Below are 10,586 nucleotides of genomic sequence, written 5' to 3'. Positions count from 1 at the left end.
TGTTGCCACACATGGGTATACTGGAAATACCCCATAACCTCCACCAACTTTATCAATCATGGTTACTGTTGTATCACCCAGAACAGTTTGTCAAAGATCTCTACTTAATCATTCATCTCTTATCAGGGCTTTATCTGTGACCAATATATCAAAACCACGTTAGTCATCCTATAATTCTTATCAATATCTCAGTTACAGGACGTTCAGATTTCCAAATACTGTACTGCTCATATTGCTTCATTTCTTGCTGGCGGAAATACTTTGTGCTAAGAAGTACATTTATTTTACATATAAAATACAACAAAGTAAACATTTCTATAAAATCCCTATGTACACATATAAAACGCAACATTGTCAAGCTATTTAAAAAAACGATAATACTTCTGATTCAATTTTAGAAAATAAATACATGATATGAATGACATTTTCTGATATTTCTTTCAAAATCTTCAAAATTGCCATCGAGTATCTGTTTAACAGTACAAAATAAATCAAATATATTTTATGTACAATTATTAGCTCAATAAGTGGTATCCTGTATACATATGGTTACTGTATGGTGTCCGTTTTAGGACAGTATCATGGGTCCTTACGTCTATTATCACCAGAAAGCACAGCGATCACAGGAAATGCATGTCATCCCAGGAAATGAAAGTACCGTACACACCACTACACTCTTAGAAAAATGGTTCCAAAAGGGTTCCTCAGTTGTCCCAATAGGAGAACCCTTTTTGGTTCCAAATATAACCCTTTTTGGTTCCAAATATAACCCTTTTTGGTTCCAGGTAGAACTCTTTTGGGTTCCATGTAGAACCATCTGTGGAAAGGGACAGTCGAAGAACCCTTAAAATACTGACATCTAAGAGTGTAGTTCTGGAACTAGAACTTGGTTTCTGGCTCTGAACCCTGGGGAGAGCAAAGAGATACTACTTTTAGTTTAGATTTGATTTTGTCAGCTCATCTTACTGTACTTTGTACCTAGAGTTTAATGAATTATCTGTACCTACACATGAGTTGCAACATTACAAGAGTTATTTTTATTAATTATAATTTTAATTGCTGATGACTATTCATTACAAATGTAGAAAAGACAATGACAAATTGATTTGATGGGTCTCAGTTACTTACATGCACAAATTTGTCCCTGCTACGCAAACTTGACACACCATTGCATTGGTTGCCATGGATAGTGGCTGTTGTTATGATAGTGGCTGTTGTTATAACCTGTAAGACAACATGATACACAAGAATCAGACAAGTTCCTGTGAATGAAACGATGTGGGCCAAGATAAGGTTTGGCACCTCTTATCTAGTCTGTAAGGGTGGAAACATCAATAGATATGGCATTTTGTCTATAGATAAATGTTATACCTTTTCGCAGATTTTTGTGTTTTCAGAGTTTACTGGATGTTTCTCCAGGATATGCAGCATGGCATCATGGAGGGTCAGGAAAAACATGGACGACTTCACCTCGTCATCAAAGAACTTACAGCTGTGCAGTTTCTCCAGGATGTACTCTTTGGACACAAGGGACAGATATCGTTAGATCAATCACCTTACGTCTATTTGTTTCAGAGTGATTGAATTCAGTGTTAAAGAGAAAATGGGAGAAGGAATGGATGGGACAGATGGCTCGTCTTAAATCAGGCTTACCGTCACATGCCACAATGTAGACCTCAACTTCAACCCGAATGAGCTCTTTGAGTGCCTATAGAACACAGCAAAATATCAGTACCCGGCAAGTAGAAATAAAATAAAATAAATAAAATATACAATCATCCCCACATTCCCCAGGGTTGTAACGGAAGAGTTTTGTTTTACCGCTTTGAGTCCCTTGAGGGCAGAGATGTCGAGGAAGGAGACGGCTGAGAAGTCCAGGATCAGGCTGTGGATGTCTACTCTGGGGACATGGATGTTGGCAGGAAGCTCAGAGTTCCAGTTCACCTGGACAGGAAGGTCCTTGAAGTCAGTGGGCTGGTCCAGATCCTCCATGTTGCTCTCATCCTCAGACTCCTCAATGGGACCAGAGCTGGTGAGCAGTAGGCCTTTCTGCACCGGGAGAACCACAACATTACTACAACCTCTTATTGTGAAAACCTGACTACATGTAGAAGGTGATCTTTGGAGGTCCACCCACCATTATGGGATGATGATTCATTTGTTTTTCATATACATGCAACCACAAGACCATTCTGATAAGGCATGTACGGGGACGACTGCCTATAGGTCCTGCAGCATGTGCTTGATGTCTGTTGATTTTAGATTGCTAGAAGTATGTTGTTGCCAGGTTTGAAACTAATGTTTTGGGCTAGATGGATTTATGACATGCTATGGCCATTTAAATGAAACTTTATGACACAGGGGACTCTTGTAAAGTGTTAACGGGGTAACTTTGTGAGTGGAAGTTATCTTTTTATGGGTTTCTAAGGGCGACAGGTAAGTGCACCACTACTCACAGATGTCATCTGCAGCTCTCCTTTCTTTAGAAGTTTCCTGATCGTCCTTAGGGCTTTGTTTCTCTTTCTCAACACCCTCAATGGGTTAAAGCCCACCTGAAAACATATCAAAGTCAAGTTGAACCCTAATTGGCAATTGCACACATGAAAGTGGGAGTAACTGTTACACATGGGCTTTATTGTGAATGGGGCATATTGTTTACCAGTGCCTTGGCCATCATACAGATCAAGGCTAAACTTTGTCTTATCTGCATGCATTTAGTGTTTAGTAAGGTGCAAGTTAAACTATAGTAACACCGATTTGTATTGGAACTATTGCTATGCAACCTGGTATACTATATTACCTCATACACTGAGGTGGTATTGACCTTCATGAGTTTATTTGATCATTCTTTATGACCTTTTTCCATTGGAACAAATCCAATGAGAAAATAAGATGTCTTAATAAGTACACCCATTAATAATTACCTTGTTGGCCCATGTCATGGAATTGTAAGGCCTATGTGTAAATGTGTTTGGTAGAATTCTTCATTTTACACATCTAATTGTGTATAATTGCTTACTTACAGCTTCCACCAGCTTGCCTCTGAAAAAATCTATATTGGCAAAGAAGATGGGTGACGGTATCCTGAAGATCTTCACACCCTCTGGCTCATAGATCTGGAAAGAGATATATAAACAATAGAACAAGGACCATGTGTAGACACACCCTCTGGCTCATAGATCTGGAAATAGATATATAGACAATAGAACAAGGGCCATGTGTAGACACACCGTCTTCACAGTCTTGTAAGACAAAAAGATATTGGTGAGTGTCTTTAGTTCACATTACAGCTTACTCACACTCATGTAATCCTTGCGGTCTTTGTAGATATCTGTTCCTGTGATATTGGCCAGGACACTGCAACGTGGGCTGGGGAAAAAATGTAGGCAGAAATGTCACTATGACATTGTGTTCCAGGGTTGGGGTTAATTCTGAATGGAGTTGTGAATTGGTCTTTAATTCCAAATCAATTATTGAATTTGAACTGAATGTAAACTGGCTCCAACCCACAGGAAGCAGAATTTTAATAGAATTTGAATTAAAGGAAGTAGAATTGAATTCCTTACATCATTACGCACATGTTTATTTTGACATCATGTATGGTTACTATGTTTAACAATTTCTTGAAACATTTCATTTTTAAAACGCATCCTCCTAAAAAGAGTGTTAAATAATTAACAGTGGTCTGGAAATATTCTAAGATCATTTTGTTCATAATTACATGTTACATGTTATTAAATATTTGGAAAAATTAATTTCCCACAATGCATTAAATATGAATACTAACATCTGAGTTATAATCCCATTTTTAATGATGGTATCTGTATTCTTTAGTAAGAGGTGGCAGATGTTTTGGGCAAAATATTTATCAAAGGAATGAGACTCATCTGTTTCTTGTCTCAGTTGAATTTATTTTAATTGCTTTGAATTCAATTATACTTCCTTTCATTACAATTAAATTCCAATTATGCTTCCTGTGGGGTGTGACCAATTTACATTTGAATCTCAATTCTTGGATTGAATTGGATCAAATTCTGAAATGTCAAACCCTGGTTTGTCCACCTCCCAATAACATTGAAAACTGACAAAGAATAAACAAAGACACAAGTTCAACCTTTTTGTTAGGAATTTGGAGATTTGTGCCCATACTCACAACTGAGCCCTGAAGACAACGGTGAGTAGCTCGATCCCTAGGCCTACAGCCAGCCCCAGATCCAGCCCCAACAGGATGGAAGCCAGGCAGGTCACCACCCACACCACCTGGATAAAGACATGGAGGGAAGGCAAGACAGGGGGATGCAGGATGGAAAGGATTGGAGGAAATATGAGTTCATTATCACAGTTGGTAAAGACATAATTGCTTGTTTCCATTTTAAGTGCAGTTCAGTGAGAGTGTCTCAGAAGACTCACACAGTCGGGCCGGTCTCTCCTCCACAGGTAAGGGACTTCTCTGATCTGCATCAACATCCCCTTCAGGTTGACTATGACCACCGCCCCCAGCACCGACTGTCAACACAGAGGGAAAAGGTCAGGCAATGACATCTTTGATGATCAGTCACAAGAGTTGCACAAGACTTCCATCTAAATTCCACTGCTCTTTTCACCTTCATGCAGAGTGATTCATTCTGTAATGTCCTAATCTTAGATGTTAAGTCCCCTATATGGGGGGACTTTGAGAGGTTCTGGACTGGTTCTTTGTATGTCTATTTAGGCGGAAATCAAAATGTTTCCCTATCATTCAACTCCTAAAGTCATTTATATTGTAAATACTGAGTGAGTTTTACCTTTGGGAGCGGCTCCAATAAGAACCCGATAGCCAAGGTGACGACCATCACGATGAGCGCTGACAGTAGCCCAGCAATCTGAAATGAAGTAACACTTTATTTTACTCACATTTGGCTATTCACAAAACAACCACAGATAAGCACTTTTTAAACAGTGTTTCCCTTTGATATATTTCATAAATTATAATTATTTATTAACTTGGTACATTGTAACTCTGAGTCAATTCTTTCATTCCTCGCTATGTACTGTAGGTCACGAGTCACGACAAACTACATCACATTCTCTCTCCCATTTGTGCAACTCTATCTGGTTTGGACTATGATAAGTTATCAGTCATTATTACACCAAAGATAGAGAGACCCAAACAGGTCAATATTTCATAACTTTTACAGCTACATCTCTTGGATAAAGAACTTGTACAGGAAGGAACTCTAAGTATGGTTGAGTGTCTGTATTCTCAGATAGCCTCTTGGTTTAGTAGTTTACCTGGGTTTTACCACCTGTACTCTCCTGTACCGCACTCCTGGAGAGAGCTGTGCTTGCTGCAAATGACTTAAAGGCTGCTCCAATGATGTTACTGGCCCCAAAAGCTATCAGCTCCTAGAGAGCAAAACAAGGACAAATATATGTTTTGGAACCGTTGATATGAGTTCAAGTCTTATGTTGATAGTTTGTATTTGGCTGACACCCCTCATTCGCAAGCAACAATAAACACATTTTTCCGTACTGCCTCGGCTTCCAACCCCTCCTTCTAATGTTCTGGTTTTGGGACTCACCTGATTTCCGTCTATGATGTAATCGTGTTTGACTGAGTAGACCTTGGCGACAGAGAAGGCTACAGCAAAGCCCACTATGGCCATAGGGAACGCCTCAACAGCAGTCTGCCCGAAGATCTGCATGTTCGGGGCCATAGGTGACTCATACCTAACAGATTGAGAGGGAGAGGTATTGTTAGATTCTTTTCCCATCTATTCTCAGCCATTTTAACATGCAGCAAACATCTTTTTACATGTGCTTACCCCACTGGAATACGGCCGACAACATCAACTTTATAAATCACCCGGAAGTTGAATGCATAGGAAACGCCACAAGCGATGACAGTCTGCCAAAGTCATTACCAAAATCAATGTATCAGTTATTAGCAGGACACATGCAATCTGGTGATAAAACAGTATATTTCAAGAGAATCTGGTTACCTTGCCAACTTTTACACAAAGCTATGACACACTGCAGGCTTTTAGTACATCAAAATAAGTTCATGTATATTCCTACAATTCACCTGATTGTCCTCATCTGCCGTACTGTGAGTCAGTGTGAGAATAAAACATCAATACTGTACGTTTCACAAAAGCTGGCTTGCTACAATGGCATTGTACTTTGGATCAATACACTCTTAGAAAAAGGGTTCCAAAAGGGTTCTTTGGCTGTCCCCATAGGAGAACCCTTTTTGGTTCTGGGTAGAACTCTTTTTGGTTCCAGGTAGAACTCTTTTGGGTTTCATATAGAACCATCTATGTAAAAGGTTATACATGGAAACCTGTAACCAAAAAGGGTTCTTCAAAGGGTTATCCTATAGGGACAGCCAAAGGACCCTTTTAGGCTCTAGATAGCACATTGTTTTCCACCAAGAGTGTACTAAGATAGGAACAAGGGAGTGACTGTTCAGGATAAGAATAACAATGCTTTCCGATGCTTATCTGTGATGATATGATCTGTACTTTGTGCAAGTACATACTCATATTCAAAATTATATTAAATAGTGAGAGACACATCTACATTTTTTTTTTTTTAACCTTTATTTAACAAGGCAAGTCAGTTAAGAACATATTCTTATTTTCAATGACGGCCTGGGAACAGTGGGTTAACTGCCTGTTCAGAGGCAGAACGACAGATTTGCACCTTGTCAGCTCGGGGGTTTGAACTCGCAACCTTCCGGTTACTAGTCCAACGCTCTAACCACTAGGCTACGCTGCCACCCCAAAAACAGTGCCCTGTTTGAACCTAAAATGGTTCTTCGACTGTCACCGTAGGATAACCCTTTGTAGAACCCTTTTAGGTTCCAGGTAGAACCCTTTTCTTTTCAGATAAAACCCATTGGGTTCTTTTTTCTAAGAGTTTAAATTCAGTGGTTCCCCGTATGAGGCTGGTTCTCGCCACAATGTTTCCCAATTCTTATCTGTGTATTATCTGTGTATATATAGAGCTGAAGCCCAGGTTGTGATGACATAGTGCACACAGTGACACTCACCATGATAACCTCTATGGGGATGGGAACAGGCAGCTTGGCTTTGTATCTATCGTTGATCTCCTTCACTATGAACACCACCACCATGATCAGTATGGACGTCACCAGGTCACACACGTTGGTCTTCTCGATCTGGACAAAGATCTTCTCCAGGGTCTGAGGAAGACGTCAGTTAATATTGATGACAGTAATGAAGAACCAGTTACAGGGTGTGAGAGTTCAGTCAGAGGTCTCTACACCAAGCCATGACTCATAAATTATAGCTTTTTCTGAAATCTTGGGGGCACTTGAGGAATACATGTGCTTAACTGTGTAAGATAAGATGAGACAATGAGACACTTGTTTATCTTATCAACACAGTGTTATTCCTCAGAGCTGTAGAAATAGATCAGATATGAGGGATAAGATATGAGTGAGTTAATGAATATATCTCTGTCGTAGCTAAGTCATTGCATATTTGGATATCAGTAGATAAAAATCAACTTTGCATTGAAAGACATGTGACCTCATCCTGTCTCTCTTCCTGGACTCACATAAACGATGGACAGGGGTCCACTGAGTCCCGGCACCACCAGGCCCAACACAAACTTCAGCTGGGACACCAGGATGTGGACGGCAGCCGCGGTGGTGAACCCAGACACCAGCGTGTCTGACAGGTACATGACGATGAAGCCTACCTGCAGCAGACCCATGGCCAGCTGGGAGAGAAGCAGAGGACTCATGTTAGAATATGGGAGATCACGTCCATAGATAGAGAGAGGGAGTCATTGTTCATTTTAGATTCAGATTACAGAGAGATATGAGTAATGTACAGTACATGAGTGATAATGCTGCGGTAATGATGGTGTTTTACCTGCATTATCCCCATGAGGAAGGTGACAGAGGCGGCCACCATTACTCTCTGCTCGTCGCTGGTCAGCCCCTCAAACCCAGTGATGTTGACTGGGGGGCCTTCGTCAGGCACAAGCCTCGTCACCACTGCACCCACCATGAGGCTCAGAACAGGGAACGCTCCTGGAGTGAGTGGGGTGAGGAGAAAGAGAGAGGGAGCGCAGATGATGATGCAAGGGATGGAAAGTGGAGAGGTGGGCAGAGAGAGGGCGGTAAAGTAGAGTAAAAAGGTGTGATGGCTTGTAATGGTCAGAGCAAAACACTGTACACGCACACACACACACACACACACACACACACACACACACACACACACACACACACACACACACACACACACACACACACACACACACACACACACACACACACACACACACACACACACACACACACACACACACACACACACACACACACACACACACACACACACACACACACACACACACACACATGCACAGTACTTACCTACTGAGATATGTCTGGAAGTGCCAAGGAAGAAGTAGACGATCACTGGGAAGAAGGCAGTGAAGAGTCCGTACCATGGAGGGAGGGAGGCCAGCAGGGAGTATGCCAGACCTGTCAATCAAACAAAAACAATGAACAACAGTTTAGAGTGCATGTTAAATAACTCCACCATAAGTCACAGGAGACTAAGACAGCATTCAAGAGTCATCGTGATTCAGGTGTTTTAAGTATCTATTGACTTTTCTGTGTGTCAATGCTATTACTGTGACAACAATGACTGCTAATATAGGTTACCATCTCTTCTTTCATTAAACAACTATTAATAGGTGTCTAGGACCAGATAATATATTTCAGGTGATACCACTATTGGACCTGATTACCATTCCGTAAAACCATAGTTCATCAATATTGTTACTTTATTTTCTTTCAATGATCAATGTTGATGTTTTTTGGACGTTAATGAGGTCTACAGTTCTTTATCAAATGATTTCTCAAAAAGTGCTCTAGGAACTGCTTTGATAGATCTGAAGATGCACACTGGTTGATTGAGGTGGGTTAGAGTGGGTATTAGCTTCACCTTGTAGAACAGCTACCAGTCCAGTGCTGACCCCAGATACAATATCACTCAGCAACCATTCTTTCAGCTGGTAGATTCTCATCCAACCAATGAAAGGCAGCAGAGAGAGCGCTGCGTTCTTAGCGCGCATGAGGTCACAACTACAGTTAACACACACACCATTTTTAGTTAGTCTCCACAGACATGATTTACTAATAGTGTATAACATCTAAGCATCTTTATGCACAACGTTTAGACATACAGTATATAGGATGAAAGGCTGATCTTTAAACTAGATGCATGCTTTTGAAGGAAAAGTTACCATATCTTTAAGCAAACTAAAGACAATCAGGGCATCTCAGGTAAAATGTCATGTGGGGCCACTAGTCCACACCAAAGAAAGACTAAACTATTAAAGTGAATTGAGTGGTAATAACTAGATGAAGGGCTAGATTCAATCCGTTCTGTCTTAACCGGAAATAACCTAAGACTGCATAACAGTTTCATTGTTTCTATTTCAGCATGTCTGAGGTGTAACTGCTTTAGTGCTGTCAAATCAGCAAACGACTTCCGTCAGTTTACCTCTCGCAGACATTGCCATTGGATGTGCTGTGTCGCATTAATTATAATCCCAAGCAGCCTTGTTACTGGAATGGGTGTTGTAATAATCTACACCTCCAATAGGCTGATCTAAATCAGAAGGATTTCTTTGAATGATATAATTTCTTTTAGCCTATACTTTACAGTTCTAAACTAAACGCGAGTGGGACGGGTGTGGCTTCGTGACAATGACCACAGGAGCAGCCCCTCACCTATTTGACAGCTCTTAATGCGGTTACACGTCCGACACCGCCAACATACCAGCTATGCGGAGTCTCTGCTATTGCCAGTTGATTGAATCTACACAGAAGTTTTGCATCCATGCACTGCAGCCTATCATACGGCTACCTTCGGTGTTACACAAAACAACACAAGCAAAACAACAGAAGAAACTTGATGGATTCTTACGTGAAGTACTGCTTGACGTGGTGCCGCAGGGTCTTATGGTGCCTGTGGATCTTCTCATGTTCGTCTGCGAAGGCGTCCTCCGAGTAGAGTGGCCTGGCGACCACATACTGCTTCATCTTTACCCTCTACTTCTCGTTGAGTGGTGGCGGCACCTGTTCCTCACAGGGTCTCTGAGACCCATCAATCACATTTTAGTACAGGTTCCTGTCATATCTTTCCCTCCTGCCTTTGAAAGTACCTTGACACAGACAATTACTGTGGAGCTGCTGCACAACAAAGGTGCAACTACAGTCACACACTAACTAACTACATCATCCTGTGTCATTAGTGTCACAGCTCTGTGATGTCCAGTGGACCAGCTGCGACTGGCATGGCTGGGCAGGGCCTGTGCTGCCTGTCAGCGTAGACCTGGTTAGAGTGGTCTGGGTTAAAAAAAGGGTTGTGATACCATTATAACACACGGGATAACTAGGAAAGGTTGTCCTATTTTACAAAGAGTTTTAACTAAGTAATACGAACAAAAAAAAATACTCTGAAGAAAGTGTTAGGTCACCAACTGCCACAGACGACTGCCACAATCGATTTATCTTTAATAGTAATAAATGAAAAGCAAGGTACTAAAATAATGCA

At 41.1% G+C, this 10,586-nt stretch overlaps 1 protein-coding gene across 3 annotated transcripts in view; it reads right to left on the bottom strand.

The window, feature by feature from the left end:
• Nucleotides 1-236: 236 nt before the first annotated feature.
• Nucleotides 237-10,586, bottom strand: part of LOC123994519 (chloride anion exchanger-like) — a 20,896-nt gene continuing 10,546 nt past the window's right edge. For all 3 annotated transcript variants that reach the window (XM_046297205.1, XM_046297203.1, XM_046297204.1), the window contains exons 2-21: nucleotides 9,957-10,126; nucleotides 8,970-9,109; nucleotides 8,393-8,503; nucleotides 7,884-8,044; nucleotides 7,564-7,728; nucleotides 7,034-7,186; nucleotides 5,805-5,887; nucleotides 5,562-5,709; nucleotides 5,272-5,385; nucleotides 4,785-4,862; nucleotides 4,411-4,506; nucleotides 4,154-4,260; nucleotides 3,300-3,369; nucleotides 3,024-3,116; nucleotides 2,457-2,552; nucleotides 1,822-2,049; nucleotides 1,654-1,708; nucleotides 1,372-1,517; nucleotides 1,129-1,224; nucleotides 237-906 (exon numbers count right to left, since the gene is read on the bottom strand). In XM_046297205.1, the coding sequence (XP_046153161.1) occupies nucleotides 880-906; nucleotides 1,129-1,224; nucleotides 1,372-1,517; nucleotides 1,654-1,708; nucleotides 1,822-2,049; nucleotides 2,457-2,552; nucleotides 3,024-3,116; nucleotides 3,300-3,369; nucleotides 4,154-4,260; nucleotides 4,411-4,506; nucleotides 4,785-4,862; nucleotides 5,272-5,385; nucleotides 5,562-5,709; nucleotides 5,805-5,887; nucleotides 7,034-7,186; nucleotides 7,564-7,728; nucleotides 7,884-8,044; nucleotides 8,393-8,503; nucleotides 8,970-9,109; nucleotides 9,957-10,072 (2,283 nt within the window). In that variant the 5' untranslated portion in view covers nucleotides 10,073-10,126 and the 3' untranslated portion in view covers nucleotides 237-879. The remainder of the gene's footprint in view (nucleotides 907-1,128; nucleotides 1,225-1,371; nucleotides 1,518-1,653; nucleotides 1,709-1,821; nucleotides 2,050-2,456; nucleotides 2,553-3,023; nucleotides 3,117-3,299; nucleotides 3,370-4,153; nucleotides 4,261-4,410; nucleotides 4,507-4,784; nucleotides 4,863-5,271; nucleotides 5,386-5,561; nucleotides 5,710-5,804; nucleotides 5,888-7,033; nucleotides 7,187-7,563; nucleotides 7,729-7,883; nucleotides 8,045-8,392; nucleotides 8,504-8,969; nucleotides 9,110-9,956; nucleotides 10,127-10,586) is intronic.

The sequence above is a fragment of the Oncorhynchus gorbuscha genome, linkage group LG14 (genome assembly GCF_021184085.1).
Source record: "Oncorhynchus gorbuscha isolate QuinsamMale2020 ecotype Even-year linkage group LG14, OgorEven_v1.0, whole genome shotgun sequence".
Classification (NCBI taxonomy): Eukaryota; Metazoa; Chordata; class Actinopteri; order Salmoniformes; family Salmonidae; genus Oncorhynchus; species Oncorhynchus gorbuscha.
Note: the sequence above shows the minus strand (reverse complement) of the source record. Positions and strands in the feature narration are given on the sequence as shown.